Source organism: Hemiscyllium ocellatum, chromosome 47 (assembly GCF_020745735.1).
Source record: "Hemiscyllium ocellatum isolate sHemOce1 chromosome 47, sHemOce1.pat.X.cur, whole genome shotgun sequence".
In the NCBI taxonomy this organism is placed as follows: domain Eukaryota; kingdom Metazoa; phylum Chordata; class Chondrichthyes; order Orectolobiformes; family Hemiscylliidae; genus Hemiscyllium; species Hemiscyllium ocellatum.
The window spans coordinates 6132354-6152219 of NC_083447.1; the positions used below are offsets into that span (position 1 = coordinate 6132354).

A 19866-nucleotide genomic window follows, 5' to 3' on the forward strand; every position below is an offset into this window, starting at 1 on the left:
GGATCCAAGTGTTGGTCTAGTCCAGCGACACTCATAGAGTCATCCAGCACCGAAACAGACCTTTTAGTCCAACCAGTCCATGCCGACCATAATCTCAAACTAAACTGGACCCACTTGCTTGCACTTGGCCCATAGCCCTCCAAACCTTTCCTCTTCCTGAACTTATCCAATTTTAAACCTTGTAACTGTACCCGCATCCATCACTCAGGAAGTTCATTCCACACAGGAACCACCCACTTGGTAAAAAAATTACCAATCGTTTCCTTTTTTTAAGTCTCTCACCTTTAACAATGTTCCTCTAGTCTTGAAATCCCCCACTCTAGGGAAAAGACAGCTCCCATTAACTCTATCTATACCTCATTATTTTATAAACCTCTGTAAGGTCACCTCTCAACCTCCTACGCTCCAGTGAAGCAAGTCCCAGCATCTCCTTAGACCACAAACCTTCCATTCCCTGCAACGTCCTGGTAAATCTCTTCTGAACCCCCTCCAGCTTCGACAAGAATATGAAAGATCATGAAAGTGAAGGGAGCCATTCTTTGACTGTTCCTCTAAACCAATCTCTCCCCTTGTCTCCGTCCAGTGTTCTGGGAATCCCTATTCAACCAGAGCCAGGATACGACATTCCGGGAAGTCGAGGGGGACGCCTTGGCTGTCAATCCCACATCCGGCTTCGGAGTCCTGAAGCAGCAGCCCCTCCCGATGTGCTCCATCCAAGTGACGGCCGAGAACGGTGCCCTCTTCTTCATCAACCCCCTTTTCCTGAGGGAGCATGGGGACAGTTGGGTCACCAAGGTCCCACTGCAGACACAGGCCTTCAGGCCCTCGTGCCTGGCGACCAGGAACAAGACACCAGCATGGACTGGCTGCAAAGCAACTCCCACTTCCCCCCGAAACCAGCAGGAGGCGGCGTCGGCAAACGCTGCAGAGACATCGGATTCTGGGAACAGCCTGGAAGAAGAGGACGCATTCAAAGGTAACCAGATTCTCTTTGGGCTCTGGTGGCTCAGTGGTTAGCACTGCTGCCTCACGGCATCAGGACCCGGGTTCAGCTCCACCCTTGGGCAACTGTGTGTGGAGTTTGCACATTCTCTCCGTGTCTGCATGGGTTTCCTCCCACAGTCCAAAGATGTGCAGGTCAGGGTGGATTGGCCATGCTAAGTTGCCCAGCAGTGCTCAGGGATGTCTCAGTTAGGGTGGCTTAGCCATGGTGAATTGCCCTAGTGTTCACGGTTTGGGTGGATTGGCCATACTAAATTACCCATTGTGTTCAGGAATGTCAAGGTTAGGGTGGATTGGCCGTGCTAAATTGCCCCATAGTGTTCAGGGATGTACAGGTTAGGGTGGATTGGCCGTGCTAAATTGCCCCATAGTGTTCAGGGATGTGCAGGTTAGGGTGGATTGGCCGTGCTAAATTGCCCCATAGTGTTCAGGGATGTACAGGTTAGGGTGGATTGGCCGTGCTAAATTGCCCCATAGTGTTCAGGGATGTGCAGGTTAGGGTGGATTAGCCATGGGGAATTACCCATAGTGCACAGGGATGTGTAGGTTCGGGTCATGGGGAATGTGGGGTTATAAGGATAGCCATTTGTGCCAAATTCCCACGAACAGCCAAAACAAACCCTGCCCTGACACATCTCCTGAATGACTGGAGGGCATGTCTCCTTCACAATTCGAACAAATTCCCTTTTCTCTCTTGTGCATGGATTGGAGTTCCCCTGCGGTGCTCTGTTCGCCACAGCCACTATCTGGGGGGAGGGAGTTCCACATTCTCACTGCTCCCGGGGCATAGGAACCGCCTTTTCAGTTCCTCATTTGGTGTACCCATGACCACAGCCCCTTGTGCTTCCACCAAAGCAAAACAGAAGACCCTTCCTTCCCTATTGGCAGTTCCGAAACCGTTCTGTGGACAGTTCCGGAGTCCGTGTTACAGGAGGGATGTGACAACACTGGGAGAATGTGCAGAGGGAGATTTACCAAGATGTTGCCTGGGCTGGAGAGTTTTACTTATGAAGAGAGATTGGACAAATTGGGGTGATTTTCCTGGGAGCAAAAGGAGAGACATGATTTTTTAAAATTCATTGGTGGGATATCTGGCTGGGCCCAGCATTTCTCACCCGTCTCCAGTTGCCCCTTGAGAAGGTGGGGGGGTGAGCTGCCTTCTTGAACCACTGCAGTCCATGTGCTGTGGGTAGACCCACAATGCCCTGAGGGAGGGAATTCCAGGATTCTGACCCAGTGACACTGAAGGAGCAGTGATATATTCCCAAGTCAGGATGGGGAGGTGGAGTGGAACTTGCAGGGGGTGGTGTTCCCATGTACCTGCTGCCCATGTCCTTCCAGATGGAAGTGGACGTGGTTTGGAAGGTGCTGCCTGAGGAACTTTGGTGAATTTCGGCAGTGCGTCTTGTAGATGGTACGCACTGCTGCTACTGAGATGTGTAAAATTACGAGGGGCGTAGATAGTGTAAAAAGGAAGAAATATCTCCCTTTGATAGAGGGATCAATGCCCAGTGGGCGTCGATTTAAAGGGAAGGGGCAGGAGGTTTAGAGAAGATGTGAAAAAAACATATTTACATCGAGAGGGTGATGGGAGCCTGTGAGTGTGGGAGAGACAGAAACCCTCATTATATTGAAGAAGGATTTAGAAAAAACACTTGTGATGCCAAGACTATAGGCCAAGAGCTGCAAAGTGGGATTAGAATAGTGAAGTGGTTGATTTGACCAGTGTGAACTCACTTCTCTCTGCTGTAGATGATGGCCTAGTAGTATTATTGCTAGACTGTTAATCTAGAGACCCTGGGGATTCCGGTTCAAATCCTGCCATAGCAGATGGTGGAACTTGAATTCAATAAAAAAAAACCTGGAATTAAGAGTCTAATGATAGCTATTGTCAGGAACAAAACATCCGGTACATGAATGTCCTTTAAGGAAGGAAATCCTTTTGGGTTAGCACTGCTGCCTCACAGCGCCAGGGACCCGGGTACAATTCCAGCCTCAGGTGCCTGTCTGTGTGGAGTTTGCACATTCTCCCTGTGTCTGCATGTCTTGGTGGCCATTTTGGAGACATGGATAGAGCTGGGTCAGGAATGGATGTTGCAGGTTCCAGGGTTTAGATCTTTCATTAAGGACAGGGAAGGTGGTAAGAGTGGGAAGTGTGACTTTGTTAGTCAAGGACATTATAACAGTGGCTGAAAGACCTTTTGACGAGGACTCGTCTCCTGAGGTGGTATGGGCTGAGGTTAGAAATAGGAGAGGAGAGGTCACACTGTTTGGAGTTTTTTATAGGCCTCCGCAGAGTTCCAGGGAGGTGGAAGAGAGGATCTGCAAAATGATTCTGGGTAGGAGTGAAAGGAGCAGGGTGGTCGTTATGGGGGACTTTAACTTCCCCAACATTGACTGGAAATGCTATAACTCTAGTCCGTCCGACGGATCAGTTTTTGTCCATTGTGTACAGGAGGGTTTCCTGACACAGTGTGTCGAAGGACAGACAAGAGGAGAGGCCACACTGGATCTGACCCCGGCCAGGTGTTTGATTTAGTTGTAGGTGAGCACTTTGGAGAGAGTGACCATAATTCAGTTACGTTTAGTTTAGCAATGGAAAGGGATAGGTACATGCCACAGGGCAAGAGTTGTAAATGGGGGAAGGGCAATTATAATGCAATTAGACAAGACTTAGGAGGCATAGAATGAGGCAGCAAAATGCAGGGGATGGGGACAATTGAAATGCAGAACTGGTTTAAGGAACACATATTGCGTGTCCTTGATAGGTATGTCCCTGTCAGGCAGGGAGGAAGTGATAAGGTAAGGGAACTGTGGTTTACTACAGAAATTGCATCCCTTGTTAAGTGGAAGAAAGAGGCTGATGTGACATTGAGACGAGATGGTTCAATTGAGGCGATGGAGAGTTACAGATCAGCTCAGAAGGATTTAAAAAGAGAGTTACGAAGAGCAAGGAGAGGACATGAGCAGTCTTTAGCAAATAGAATAAAGGAGAACCCTAAAGCTTTCTATAGGTTTGTGAGGAATAAAAGGATGACTAGGGTAAGATTAAGGCCAGTCAAGGAGAGAAGTGGGAAGTTGTGTGTGGACCCTGTGGAGATCAGAGAGGTGCTAAACGAACATTTCTCATCTGTTTTCACACAGGTAAAGGAGAATATTGTAGAGGAGAAGACTGAGATATGGGCTATTAGACTGGAAAGGACTGAGGTTAGTAAGGAGGAGGTGTTATCAATTCTAGAAAGTGTGAAAGTAGATAAGTCCCCTGGGCTGGATGGTATTTATCCAAGGATTCTCTGGGAAGCTACGGAGGAGCTTTTGGCTTTGATATTTGATTCATCATTGTCCACAGGTTTAGTACCAGAGGACTGGAGGATTCACATGTTGTGCTTTAATCAAGAAGGGCAGTAGAGATGACCCAACTAATTATAGACCCGTGAGCCCTACGTCTGTTGTAGGAAAAGGTTTGGAAAGGATTATAAGAGATAGGATTTATAATCATCTGGCAAGCGGAGATCGTCAACATGGTTTTGTCAAGGGCAGGTGTGTCTCAGAAACCACATTGAGTTTTTTGAGAAGGTGACCAAGTATGTAGATGAGAGTAAGGCAGTTGATGTGATGTATGTGGACTTCAGTAAAGCCTTTGATAAGGTTCCACATGGTAGGCTTTTGGAGAAAATGCAGAGGCATGGGATTGAGGGTGATTTAGCAGTTTGAATTAGAAACTGGCTTTCTGTAAGAAGGCAGCGAGTGGTGGTTGATGGAAAATATTCAGCTTGGAGTCCGGTTACTAGTGGTGTGCCACGAGAATCTGTTTTGGGACCACTGCTGTTTGTCAAAGTTTGGGAGAAGATTTGTAGCTCGGGTGCTCGTTGTTGTGGTTCTGTTCGCCGAGCTGGGAATTTGTGTTGCAAACGTTTCGTCCCCTGTCGAGGTGACATCCTCAGTGCTTGGGAGCCTCCTGTGAAGTGCTTCTGTGATGTTTCCTCCGGCATTTATAGTGGCTTGTTTCTACCGCTTCCGGTTGTCAGTTGCTGTCCGCTACAATGGCCGGTATATTGGGTCCAGGTTGATGTGTCTGTTGATAGAATTTGTGGATGATTGCCATGCTTCGAGGAACTCCCTGGCTATTCTGTTTGGCTTGTCCTATAATAGTAGTGTTGTCCCAGTCGAATTCATGTTGCTTGTCATCTGCGTGTGGCTACTAAGGATAGCTGGTCGTGTCGTTTCGTGGCTAGTTGGTGTTCATGGATGCGGACCATTAGCTGTCTTCCTGTTTGTCCTATATAGTGTTTTGTGCAGTCCTTGCATGGGATTTTGTACACTACATTGGTTTTGCTCATGCTGGGTATCGGGTCCTTCGTCCTGGTGAGTTGTTGTCTGAGAGTGGCTGTTGGTTTGTTTGCCGTTATGAGTCCTAGTGGTCACAGCAGTCTGGCTGTCAGTTCGGAAATGCTCCTGATGTATGGGAGTGTAGCTAGTCCTTTGGGTTGCGGCATGTCCTCGTTCCGTTGTCTATCTCTTAGGCATCTGTTGATGAAATTGCACGGGTATCCGTTTTTGGCGAATACATTGTATAGGTGTTCTTCTTCCTCTTTTTGCAGTTCTGGTGTACTGCAGTGTGTTGTGGCCCTTTTAAATAGTGTCTTGATGCAAATTCTTTTGTATGTGCTGGGGTGGTTGCTTTCATAGTTCAGGACTTGGTCTGTATGTGTGGCTTTCCTGTATACCTTTGTGCTGAGTTCTCCGTTCGGTGTTCTCTGTACCATCACGTCTAGGAATGGGAGCTGGTTGTCCTTTTCTTCCTCTCTCGTGAATCCGATTCCTGTGAGTGTGGCGTTGATGATCCGGTGTGTGTTCTCTATTTCTGTGTTTTTAATGATTACAAAGGTGTCATCCACATATCTGACCCAGAGTTTGGGTTGAATTTGCAGTAAGACTGTTTGTTCTAACCTTTGCATTACTGCTTCTGCTATGAGTCCAGAGATGGGTGAGCCCATGGGGGTGCCGTTGATTTGTTCGTATATCTGGTTGTTGAATGTGAAGTGTGTTGTGAGGCACAGGTCCAGTAGTTTAAGTATGCCGTCCTGTTGTCTGTTCTGTATATCCAGCAGGTTGGCTATTGTTTCTCTGGCTAGGGTTTTATCGATAGAGCTGTTTGTCATTTTTATAAACAACTTGGATGCAGGCATAGGTGGAAAGGTTAGTGAGTTTGCAGATGACACTAAAGTCAGTGAAATGGTGGACAGTGTGGAAGAATGTTACAGGTTACAGGGGTACTTGGATATACTGCAGAATTGGGCTGAGAGATGGCAAATGGAGTTCAATGCAGCTAAATGTGAGGTGATGACTTTAGCAGGAAGGCAGAGTATTGGGTCAATGGAAAGATTCTTGGTAGTGTGGATGTGCAGAGGGATCTTGGAGATCTGAAATTTGCCACCCAGATTGATAGTCCTGTTAAGAAGGCATACAGTGTGTTAGGTTTTATTGTTAGAGGGATTGAGTTCTGAAGTCATGATGTCATGCTGTAACTATACAGAACACTAGTACAGTCTCACTTGGAATATTGTATACAATTCTGGTCACCCCATTACAGGAAAAACGTGGAAGGATTGGAAAAGGTGCAGAGGAGATTTACCAGGCTGTTGCCTGGTCTAGAGGAAAGGTCTTATGAGGAAAGGCTGAGAGATTTGGGTCTGTTCTCATTGGAGAGAAGAAGGCTAAGAGGGGATTTGATAGAGACATACAAGATGACCAGAGGATTAGATAGGGTAGACAGTGAGAGTCTTTTTCCTAGGATGATGACGTCAGCTTGTACAAGGAGACATTACTACAAATTGAGGGGTAATGGATTTAAGACAGATGTCAGAGGCAGGTTCTTTACTCAGAGAGTGGTAAGGGCGTGGAATGCCCTACCTGCTAATGTAGTTCACTCAGCCACATTAGGGAGATTTAAACAATCCTTGGATAAGCACATGGATGATGATGGGATCGTATAGGGGGATGGGCTTAGACTGGTTCACAGGTCAGCGCAACATTGAGGGCCACTGGGTCTGCTCTGTACTGTATTGCTCTATGTTCCTCTGGGTGCTCTGGATTCCTCCCACAATCCAAAGATGCGCAGGTTAGAGTGGATTGGCCACACTAAACTGCCCCCATTGTGTCCCGAGATGTGTAGGCGAGGTAGGTTAGCCATGGGAAATGCAGGGTTATAGGGATTGGGAGGGATGCTCTTTGGACAATCAGTGCAGACTCAGTGGGCCCTAATGACTTTTCCCTGCACTGTAGGGATTATAGGTTTCTTTTTATTTAATCTGTTTCTAATCAATCAGTTCAGAGATGTTATTACACGTCTCTGGACCAGGTGGGGTTAGAACGGCGTGAAAGTGCCTTCAAGGTTTGTGCGAAGATTTGTAGCTTGGGTGCTCGTTGTTGTGGTTCTCTTCGCCGAGCTGGAAGTTTTTGTTGTAAACGTTTCGTCCCCTGGCTAGGCGACATCATCATTGCTCTGGAGCCTCCTGCGAAGCTGAAAGTGCCTTCCTTGTAAACAGGAGAAATACAGTTCAAATCTCACCGTAGACATTCTATGCTTCTGTGGAAGCTGCCATCCTTACCCGATCTGGCCTCCATGTGTCCCCAGACCCACAACAATGTGGTTGACTCTAAAACTGCCCTCTGGGTAATTAGGGACGGCCAATAAATGCTGGGCCTAGCTAGCGATGCCCTTGGCTCATGAGTGAATTTTTAAAAAAACAGTCAGACAGCACGGAAACAGACCCTTCGGCCCAACTCATCCATGCTGACCAGATTTCCTAAGCTGAACTAGTCGCGTTTGCCTGCGTTTGCCCCATATCCCTCAAAACCTTTCCTATCCATCTACCCGCCCAAGTGTCTTTTAAATGCTGTAATTGTACAAGTCTCTCCCACTTCCTCTGGCAGTTCGTTCCATACATGCACCACTCTTTTTAAATCTTTTTCCTTTCACCTTTATAAGTAGGCCCTTTGAACTACCCCACCATGGGGAAAAGACCTTTGCTATTCACCCTCTCCATCATTTTATAAACTGGTCACCCCTCAGCCTCTTCCACTCCAGGAGATAAAGCCCCAGTCTTTCCTTCCAAACCCAGTAACATCCCAATAAATATTTTTAGCTTTGATTTGATTTATCATTGTCACATGTAGCCAAGAAGAGTGAAAAGTTTTGTTTGGCATCCAGTACAGGTAGATCATACTATACAAAGTGCATCAGGGTGTGGAATACAATGTTACAGCTCAATTCTCCCCGTGTCTGCGTGGGTTTTCAGTTTCCTCCCATGGTCCAAAGAGGTGCAGGTTTGGGTGGATTGGCCATGCTGAATTGCCCCATAGTGTTCAGGGATGTGCAGTGTAGGTGCATTAGTCAGGTGTATATGTAGAGTAATAAGGTAGGGGAATGGGTCTGGGTGGGTTACTCTTCGGTGGGTTGGTGTGGACTTGTTGGGCCAAAGGGCCTGTTTCCACACTGTTGGGATTCTTTGATTCTATGAGTTAGAATTGAGGTTGAAAGTGGGGGGCAACGATTGCTGGAAATGTGAGAATACAACTGGGCATTAGAGATCTCGTAAAGAGTGTCCCTGTGTTGGCGCCATTTTGAATCTAGCTCCATTTCAAGCACCGTCTCCCATTTAACAACATCCTTCCTACAGCAGTGCCACAGAATTGTATGCGATTTCCTCTCCTGTTGAAACCCTGTCCCGTAATTTCCGAAAGTCTCCTCACTGTTTCCGATGTTCTGTTTCCTGTGTAGGCCCCAGCCTGGGGAGGGACACGCTTTCGGACAATAACGTGGCGGCTCTGAGGAGAAAGAACTTCACGCGGCGGGCGGCCTGGAGCTGGGGGGAAGATGCCGAGAGCGAGGCCCCGGAAAGCGAGGACACAGAGCGGGAAAGGCCCAGGCCTAAGAGTACCAGCTCAGAGACGGGGCCTGGGAGCAGCCGCACCCTCCCGGCCCACTACCGGGCCTCGTGGCTGGGAGCGGGCGAGCGGGGGACCTTGCCGTCACTGACCAAGTCCCACTCAGAGGTCTCTCTGTTCGCCTGCGACAGCCCGCCTCTCCCCTCCATCTCGGAGCTGGACTCGCTGTCCATCAGCAGCGTGGAGGATGAGGGCGATGTGACCAGTGCGGCCCAGGTGCAGCAGAAACGCCCCTCGAGCGGCCTGTCCGACAGGGTGCGTTATCGCCTGTCGGCCGTGGGCCATGCCTTAACCGGCCTGGTGTCTGCTGACCGCCGGGTCCGTAACAAGATCGAGGAGCTGGGCCAGGACAAGGGCTCCTACTTTGGAGGCCTCGTCCAAGGCTTCGTCTCGTACACGCGCCAGAACCGGTATAAGTACGCCAGCAGCACCGAGATGCTGCAGGCCATCTACCACATGATCGCCAGCCTCCGCAACTACCTGAGCCAGAGCTCGGAGCTCACACCCATCCTGGACCAGACCGAGCACGAAGAGTGTGATATAGGTAACCATGGTGACAGCATCTTCACACTCAATCCTGAATCCAGAACAGGTTTTACCCTGAATCCGGAATAGATTTTATTCTGCATCTGGAGTAGATTTTACACAAAATCTAAAGCAAGGGGTGATGGTGTAGTGGGTTTTTAAAATTCATTCACGGGATGAGGTCGCCACTGTCTGGGCCAGCATTTATTGCCCATCACTAATTGCCCCAGAGGGCAGTTAAGAGTCAACCCCATCACTGTGGGTCTGGAGTCACATGTAGGCCAGACTAAGTAAGGATGATAGTTTCCTTCCCTAAAGAACATTAGTTACCAGACGGGCTTTTCCGACAATGTGTACAAGGTCATAATTAGACTCTTAATTCCAGTCATTTATTGAATTTAAATTCCACTATCTGTCGTGACAGGGTTTGAACCGGGGTCCCCAGAACATTACCTGGGTCAACAGTCCAGTGAAAACACCACTGCCATTTTTGGCAGGCAATTAGTCCAGAGACCCAGGTAATGTTCTGGGGTCCCCAGTTCAAATCCTGCCACGGCAGATGGTAGAATTTCAATTAATTTTTTTAAAAAGTCTGTGTCTCGTGACGAAATCATAGAGTCATAGAGATGTACAGCACGGAAACAGACCCTTCAGTCCAACCTGTCCATGCCGACCAGATATCCCAACCCAATCTAGTTCCACCTGCCAGCACTCGGCCCTTATCCCTCCAAACCCTTCCTATTCATATACCCATCCAAATACCTCTTAAATGTTGTAATTGTACCAGCCTCCACCACTTCCTCTGGCAGCTCATTCCATACACGTACCACCCTCTGCGTGAAAAAGTTGCCCCTTAGGTCTCTTTTATATCTTTCCCCTCTCACCCTAAACCTATGCCCTCTAGTTCTGGACTCCCCCAACCCCAGGGAAAAAACTTTGCCTATTTACCCTATCCATGCCCTTCATGATTTTGTAAACATCTATAAGATCACCCCTCATAATTTTATAAACCTCTATACAGTCACTTCTCAGCCTCCAACGCTCCAGGGAAAACAGCCCTAGCTTATTCAACCTCTCCCTATAGCTCAAATCCTCCAATCCTGGCAACATCCTTGTAAATCTTTTCTGAACCCTTTCAAGTTTCACAACATCTTTCCGATAGGAAGGAGACCAGAATTGCACGCAATATTCCAACAGTGGCCTAACCAATGTCCTGTACAGCTGCAACATGACCCCCCAACTCCTGTACTCAATACTCTGACCAATAAAGGAAAGCATACCAAACACCTTCCTCACTATCCTATCTACCTGCGACTCCACTTTCAAGGAGCTATGAACCTGCACTCCAAGGTCTCTTTGTTCAGCAACACTCCTTCGGACCTTACCATTAAGTGTATAAGTCCTGCTAAGATTTGCTTTCCCAAAATATAGCACCTCGCATTTATCTGAATTAAACTAGGGGTCGGTTAGGGATGGCAATGAACGAGAGTAAGCGATTTTAGTTTCGCATGTTTATTTTTTGACTGGCTGTGTTTTTTGGGAAATCACGTGATTACTCAGGGCGTGCGGTTCTATATTTGCTCACCTCCCCCCAGCTCGTCTCGGGTCTGTGCAATCGGCCGGAATCATTCGCAGTGATCTGGCCCAGTCACAAGGGCGTGTGGTTTTCATCAAAGTGAAGTCAATGAATGGAGAGAGTTGTCTAGTTCACTCCTTCACTTCCTGCCGGTGAGGACTGTCAGGCAGCCAACTTTGAACTCTGAACACAAGCTGTTCCACAAGGACCTGGTTTATAAGGGTCACCTTATAGAGGTTTATAAAATCATGAGGGGCATAGATAGGCTTAATAGGGTCAAGGTCTTTTCCCCCTGGAGTGGGGGATTCCAGAACTAGAGGGGCATAGCTTTAAGGTGAGAGGGGCAAGATTTAAAAGGGACCCAAGGAGCAACTTTTTCACACAGAGGGTGGTGTGTATATGGAATGACCTGCCAGAGGAAGTGGTGGAGGCTGGTACAATTGCACCATTTAAAAGGCATCTGGATGGGTATATGAATAGGAAGGGTTTGGGGGGATATGGGCCAAGTGCTGGCAAATGGGACAGGATTAGGTTAGGATATCTGGTCAGCATGGATGAGTTGGATTGAAGGGTCTGTTTCCATGCTGTATGATTCCAGGAATTAATCCCCCAGACTCCTCCTTCAGCAGAGAACCCTGGAAGAGAGGAATGGGAAAAATGACAGAGGAATCGGACTCAGTCTCAGGATAAAATGGGCATCAATTTAAAACTGAGATACAGTCATGCAGCATGGAAACGGACCCTTTGGTCCAACCAGTCCATGCCAACCATAATCCCAAAGGAAGCTAGCACCACCTGCCTGCTCCTGGCGCATATCCTTCCAAAACTTTTCTGTTCATTTCTCCAAATGTCTTTCAAATGTTGTAACTACACCTACATCCACCACTTCCTCTGGAGGCTTAGTCATTGGGTACTTACAGGTCAGAGATCAATGGAACCAGGTGCTGACACCATGAGAATATGGGGTAGGCCATTTGGGACAGAGATGGGGAGAAACGTCTTCACCCAGAGAGTGGGGGAGCCTGTGGAATTCTCTGCCACGGAAAGCGGTCAAAGCCAAAGCATTGAATGTTTTTGAGAAGGAGTTAGACCCGGTTCTTAGGGCTAAAGGGATCAAAGGCTGTGGAAAGCAGAAACAAGGTTGGATGATCAGCCATGATGATACCGAATGATGGAGCAGGCTCGAAGGGCCAAATGGCCTACCTCCTGCCCCTGTTTTCTGTGATAGATCTCTGGATACTCAGTGGACATAGGGATAGCATGGGAAAGTGGCATTGATTTGGCTAATGAAACCATATTTAGAGCCGAGGGGCCGAATGGCCTGCAGTGAGGGTCACTCGAAAGACAGGAGACTGGAGGAACGCAGTGAGCCAGGCAAGTGGTGGAGTCAGGAAGGGAGGTGGGAGGTGGGGGGTGGAGGGCAGTTACAGATAAAGAGTGAGGTGGGTGGGAGAAGGGTGTTGGGTTGGAGAGAATGGTGGAATGGTGATGGGTGGACACAATAGGTGCAGGAGTAGGCCATTCGGCCTATCACCACCATTCATTATGATCATGGCTGATCATCCTCAATCAGTATCCTGTTCCTGCCTTATCCCCATAACCCTTGATTCCACTATCTTTAAGAGCTCTATCCATCTCTTTCTTGAAAGTATCCAGAGACTTAGCTCCACAGCCTCCTGGGGCAGAGCATTCCATACACCCACCACTCACTGGGTGAAGAAGTTTCTCCTCAACTCTGTTCTAAATGGCCTACCCCTTATTTTTAAACTGTGTCCTCTGGTTCTGGGCTCACCCATCAGCGGAAACAGGTTTCCTGCCTCCAGAGTGTCCAATCCTTTAATAATCTTATACGTCTCAATCAGATCCCCTCTCATCCTTCTAAACTCAAGGGTACACAAGCTCAGTCGCTTCAATCTTTCAACGTATGATAGACACAGGCGGTGGGTACGACCTGGTTGACCAAGGGGGTTGACGCTCCCACTCGGGTCATGGGGGGAGGGGGTGAGGGGGGTTTCCTGAGATGGGTGACCCTCTCCTGGGAAGGAGTTATTCCTCAGAGACTGACTGTTCCTCTGTGCTTATGTCTCTCTCTTCCAGACTCGTCCATCGAAAAGGCTTTGCAGAAGTGTATCCTGAAACCCTTGCGGGACCACATTTACTCCTGCCTCTTGGAGTTCCACACCAAGGATGGCTCTCTGGGCAAGCTCAGGGACAAGCAGCTGGTGCTGCAGAAGCAGAGCCTTGCAGACCTGGGCATCACCGCCCGCGTGCCCGACTCCGCGGCTCTGGACAAAATCCAGGGCAAGTTCAACACCATGCACACCCTGTACTCCCCCTGGAAGAAGGTGACACAGCTGCTGAAAGCCTGCAAACTGATCTACGAAGCCATGTCCGGGACATCGGGTGAGTGAGGAGTAGGAGGAGGCCAATCAGCCCATCCAGCCTGCCCCTCTGCTCAAAGGGCTCGCCTCGATGTGGAGGTGCCGGTGTCAGACAGGGGGTGGACATGGTCAGAGGTCACGTGACGCTGGGTTATAGTCCAACAGGATTATGGGTATCCCCCGCTACCCAAACGTAGAGTGAAACTTTCTATAAGCTGAAGTGGCGCAAGGCAAAGGTGCATTAATTTATACGGGAAGACTTTCGTAAAGGGGGAAGATCCTCTTCAGATTTCTTTCGGCTAGGTGTGAATGTAACTCTTTCTTCAAAGCGAAATAGCCTAAAGCGACTGTTCAAAAAGAGGGGACGATCTGTTTTTTGAAATCACAAGCTTTTGGAGTGCTGCCCACTTGTGATTTCCAATGAACCTGTTGGACCTGAACCCTGGCGTTGAGTGACTTCTGACCTTGATGTTGCAGCTGGTTTGTGGCCTTTCTGAGCTAGAAACTAGGACAGTCCCAGCAGGTGTTTATGAAGGAGAAAGAATGCCTTACAAACCTGAGGACCGAACCGACAGAGTTGATGAAGGGGAAGCAGTGTACGTGATGCATTCAGATCTTCAGCCTCCCCTCCAAGCCACCCCCCCATCCCACTTGAAAACATGTTGTTGTTCCTTCAGCGTTGCTGGGTCCAAATCCCAGAATTCCCTCCCTCAGGGCAGTGTGGGTCAACCCTCAGGAGGTGGACTGCAGTGGTTAGGCCCTCACTTGGGACGTACTTGGGAATGCGGGATGACTTTGGGGACTGGATTTACAAGATTTCTTCGAAAGGGGCAGTGACGATGCAGACCTTTCCACCATTGAAGGTGATTAAAGAAAAGCATCCCATTAGCATCCACTCCCTCCAGTATTGCAGTGTCTACCGTCTACAAGATGTGCTGCAGCAACTCACCAAAGCTCTTCAGACAGCACCTTCCAAACCCAGGCCACTTCCCTCTTAAAGGACAAGGGCAGCAGATACTCAGGAACACCACCCCCTGCAAATTCCCCTCCACTCACCATCCTGACTTGGAAATATATCTCCATTCCTTCAGTGTCGCTGGGTCAGAATCCTGGAATTCCCTCCCTCGGGGCATTTTGGGTCAACCCACAGCAGATGGACTGCAGCGGTTCAAGATGGCAGCTCACCCCCACCTTCACAAAGAGCAAATAGGGAGGGGGCAATAAATGCTGGGCCCAGCCAGCGGCACCCACATCCCAAAAATGATTACAAATAAAAGGGTGGTACGGTCACTCAGTGGTTAGTACTGCTGCCTCACAGCGCCAGGGACCCAGGTTCGATTCCAGCCTCAGGGCAGAGTGGGTCAACCCCCAGGCGGTGGACTGCGGCAGTTAGCCCCCTACTCGGGACGTACTTGGGAATGCGGGACGACTTTGGGGACTGGGTTTACAGGATTTCTTCGAAAGGGGCAGTGACGATACAGAACTTTGTGGAGTTTGCACAACTTTGTGTCTGTGTGGAGTTTACACATTGTCCCTGTGTCTACGTGGGTTCCCTCCGGGTGCTCTGGTTTCCTCCCACAGTCCAAGGATGTGCAAGTTAGGGTGGATTGGCCGTGCTAAATTGCTCCATGGTGTCCAGGGATGTGTAGGCTAGGTGCATTAGTCAGGGCCAAATGTAGAGTAATAGGGTGAGGGAATAGGTCTGAGTGGGTTACTCTTTGGGGGTCAGTGTGGGCTTGTTCTCACATTGGAGGGATTCTATGAAAAAGCTTAAACTTTAAAGGTGTCAAAGGGTATAGGGAGAAAACAAGAACGGAATTGAGATAGAGGTTCATGCCATGATCATATTGAATGTTGGAATAGGATTGAAAGGCCTGACTCTGTAGTTTGAGGCATTGCTTGCGTTCGCATGATCTCTCCTTGTCTGTTGTGTAACGTCACCTCCTCCCTTCCCGTTCCAGGGCAACCCCACGGAGCCGATGACTTCCTGCCAGTGCTCACCTACGTCCTGGCCAGCAGCAACTTGACCAACCTCTCTCTCGACGTGGAGTACATGATGGAGCTCCTGGACCAGAGCCAACTCCAGGGTGAAGGTGAGGCCTCGCCAGCCGTCTCCGTGGCCCCCGTGTCAGAACGCGCTCCCCCTTAAAGCCACGTCCATCATGGATCTCCAAAGCCCAAACATCTCCCCTTCCAAAATCCCAGAATGCAGCGGGATGGCAAGGCCCCTAGCAACAGTCTATCACTCTTCCTTTCTCATGTGGGTCTGCCACCAACTCTGGTCTCCTTCACTTTTATTCAGTCACTGGCTGGGCAACATTTATTGCCCATCCCTAATTGCCCAGAGGGCAGTTAAGAGTCAACCCCATCACTGTGGGTCTGGAGTCACGTGTAGGCCAGACCAGGCAAGGACATTAGTGAACCAAATGGGTTTTTCCAACAATCAGCAATATATTCATGGATATCATTAGACTCTTAATTCTAGATTTTTTTGTATTATTAAATTCATATTCCACCATCTGCCATGGCAGGATATGAACCTAGGCCCCCAGAACGTTACCTGGGTCTCTGGATTAACAGTCCACTGGGCCATCGCCTCCCCAGTCCTTTCTCGTTCTCTCCTTCCATAGAGTCACAGCACGGAAACAGACCCTTCGGCCCAACCAGTCCATGCCAACCAGGTTTCCCAACTGAACTAGTCCCACCTGCCTGTGTTTGGCCCATATCCTTCTAAACCTTTCCCAATCACGTACCTGTCTAAATATCGTAACTATACCAGCATCCACCACTTCCTCTGGCTGCAGCTCATTCCACACATAGACCACCCTCGGTGTGAAAACGTAGCCCCTCAGGCTCCTTCTAAATCTTGCCCCTCTCACCTCTCACTGGGATAGATCATAGACTTTGAGTGAAGTGACGCTGTGGGAACAGATTCACGGAGCTCAAAGGTTGAAGTTTAATCAACCTTTGTATGGGCTGATACGTAGACTTAGAGAACGGTTCTCCATTAAACTTTAGGCTGTGGCCCAGAATTACAGGATCATTAGGCCTTGAATTGGATGTGTGTGGGGTATTAAGACCAGCACTGATCTGGTTGGCTAAATGGCCTCTTCGCATAAAGCTGTACAGCACAGAAACAGACCCTTCGGTCTAACTTGTCCATTCCAATCAGATATCCTAAATTAATATTATCCCATTTGCCAGTATATCCCTCTGAAGCCTTCCTAATCATATACCCATCCAGATCCCTTTTAAATGTTGTCATTGTACCAGCCTCCACCACTTCCTCTGGCAGCTCATTCCATACACACACCACCCTCTGAGTGAAAAAGCTGCCCCCCCCACCTTTTAAATCTTTCCCCTATCACTTTAAACCCGTGCCCACCCCAGGGAAAAGACCTTGTCTATTTATCCTATCCATGCCCCTCATGACTTTATAAACTTCAACCTCCAACACTCCAGGGAAAACAGCCCCAGCCTATTCAGCCTCTCCCTATAGCTTAAACCCTCCAACCCTGGCAACATCTTTTCTGAACCCTATCAAGTTTCACAACACCTTTCCGATAGGAAGGAGACCAGAACTGAACGCAGTATTCCAAAAGTGGCCTAACCAATGTTCTGTACAGCCACAACATGACTCCCAACTCCGGTACTCAGTGCTATGTGCTTACAACATTAACTGAGGACCCAATTCAAACCCAGAAACAGCTAAAAAAAGGACTTTAGTTAAGGCCCAAAACACACCGGGAATTGATAGGGGTTTAAAGTGGAGACAGGGCTGGGCTCAGCCTGATGAACGTAACTGTTCTCTTTCCTTGAAACATTTTGTGTCCTCCTGTTGTCCAGGTGGATACTACCTGACGACGATGTTTGGTGCACTCTATCACATCAGCAACTTCCAGCCCAGGCAATTCACCCGGCAGATGAGTGATGAGGCCAAGTCATCAATCCGTCAATGGCGAACGAGAAGAACCATTCACTATACCCAGTCAAAGAGACGCTCAGCACAGGTTGGCAAAGCTGGGAGATATCGCTGGGAGAAGTGGGCAGGGATGGGGTTGGGAGTGCAATGACAACACCAACATTTGTGTAGAAACATAGGATGGAGGGGCAGGAGTAGGGCATTTGGCTCATTGTGCCCTAGCCCGAGGATGACCTTCCCCAACAACCGACATTTTGCAAAGTGTTGTTCTTAGCTCTTGTCCTTTTTTGGTGAATTGAATCCCAAATTGGAACCACACCAGAACATTATTGCCACTTGAAATCCACAGAGATTCATGGGAACTGACTGATAAACATGTACAGCTTTAGGTTTCCGTTCCCAAAGACATCCACAGCCAAATGGAATTGGATGCCCAGGCTCAGTGTTAAATACAGTCATAGTCATAGAGTCAACCAGTGTGCAAATGGACCCTTCGGCCCACCCAGTCCATGCTGACCATTACCCCAACCTAAACTAATCCCACCTGCCTGCTCCTGGCCCATAGGCCTCCAAACCTTTCCTGCTCATGTACTTATCCAAACATCTTCTGGAAGTCCACATCCGCCAATTCCTCTGAAAGTTCATTCCACACGTGAACCAACCTCTGTGTAACAAAATTTGCCCCACGTGTCTTTTTAAAATCTCTCTCCCCTCACCTTAAAAATGTGCCCCCTGGTCTTGAAATCCCCCACCCTAGGGAAAAGACAACCACCATGAACCCTATCTATACCCCTCATTGTTTTATATACCTCTATCAGGTTTCCTCTCAGCCTCCTGTGCTCCAGTGAAAAACATCCCACCCTTTATCACTCAAGCCTTAAGCACCAGCATAGCACCATGTGTGTTCTGTTACCACCACTTGAAATCTTCCCTAATGTTCTGGAAAAGATTCATTGTGAGGTAGTGTCTGGAACGGAGTTTCTCTCTCTCTCAGTCAACATAAACAAAGCTGAACGTGGTAGGATGATGGTATCAGCTCTCTCTCTCACACACACACATTGTGATCTCTCCTCTTGCCCTGTAGGATTTGCTGCACATCTCTCTACACGAACCTAGTGGAAACCAGGTGCCTATATTAGCCCCAGGGCACATGAGTGTGGCCGAGGTGGAGAAGGCGTGTGCCGAGAAATTCGACATGCCGGACCCCGAGAGCTACAGACTCTTCGTGGTCCAGGGAGACTCGTACTGGCCGTTGGAGGGGGACTCCTGTCCCCAGAAGGTCAGGGAGGAGCTGAAACAGAAAGGGGAGACCGCGTTCCACTTTGTGTACGGACTCAAGGACAGAAGCCAGTGCCCCCAGACTCCCTCAGAGGACAGGCAGCCCACTCCATGACGGGTCTCCCTCGGTGATGGGGGATGGAGGGAGCTGGATCGTTGGGGCTGCCCTGGGCGCATTTGAGAGCCGGGGGTCACTTGCTCAAGGATGGTAACGCTGCCGTCTCCTGTTTCTGAGCGGAGCCGATGGATCACGGGAACTGTAGGAGGCCATTCGGCCCCTCCACACCATTCATATGGCTGAGATGTCCTGGTCTCCAGGAGACATTCCTTTCTCTACAAACCCTCTATGTTGGGGAAGCGGGGGGGATGGGGAAATGGATTTTTTTTTAACCTTCTCATTCATTCTGTCATAGTCCACAGGCTGTGCTCCCTTTTTTAGTTCATCAACAACTGTTCAATATGCAGCGATCGAAGCATCTCTACAAGATCTCACACCCAAAATATGACGAGTCAGTAGGGCATGGGCATGACTGGCTGGGCCAAGACTTATTGCCCGTCCCTAATTGCCCCTTGAGAAGGTAGGGGTGAGTCACCTTCTTGAACCACTGCAGTCCATGTCCTGTAGGGACACCCACACAAGGCCCTTAGGGAGGGAATTTCAGGATCCTGACCCAGCGACACTCAAGGAATGGCGATATATTTCCAAGTCATGTGCTTTGGAGGGGAACTTGCAGGCGGTGGTGTTCCGTGCATCTGCTGCCCTTGTCCTTCTCAGGGATGGAGGTTTAGAAGGTGCTGTCCTGGTGAAAAGAGGTGAAACCTTTCAGGTCTTTGTAAAATAACATCCTTGTGTGGTCTGTACCACTTTACTGGAAATCTTCCTTGTCTAAACATGAGTGGGTGTAATATCCCTCCTGTAATGAAAGACGCTGATCGGCAGACGATATTATATCCCTGGGGGAAAACATATAACTTGAACAAATCCAATCAAAAGAAGGGTCTGAATTTTAAAATCACGGTGTTGCTGAATCAGAGGCGATGGCAGGTGCGGGGCATAGAGATGTCGAGGGAGCTGTACCTGCCTTTGTATCCCCTAACCATTTTCTCTTAATTTATTTGGCTGCTGTTGGAGATTCCTTTTGTACCAACCTTGCTGCCGCTCAGAAAGCACCAACCAGAACAAACTTTGTACGTTATTTATCTCAAGACACTGCTTTTGGAAATCGTAGCTA

General features: G+C 48.8%; 1 protein-coding gene across 1 annotated transcript in view; it reads left to right on the forward strand.

Annotated features, from left to right (window-relative positions):
- The window catches only part of LOC132836687 (ras and Rab interactor 3-like), a 60545-nt gene extending 40679 nt beyond the window's left edge, over nucleotides 1-19866 (forward strand). The window contains exons 6-11 of the mRNA XM_060856085.1: nucleotides 584-976; nucleotides 8786-9496; nucleotides 13151-13456; nucleotides 15396-15527; nucleotides 17281-17444; nucleotides 18441-19866. Of these exons, the coding sequence (XP_060712068.1) occupies nucleotides 584-976; nucleotides 8786-9496; nucleotides 13151-13456; nucleotides 15396-15527; nucleotides 17281-17444; nucleotides 18441-18749 (2015 nt within the window). The 3' untranslated portion in view covers nucleotides 18750-19866. The remainder of the gene's footprint in view (nucleotides 1-583; nucleotides 977-8785; nucleotides 9497-13150; nucleotides 13457-15395; nucleotides 15528-17280; nucleotides 17445-18440) is intronic.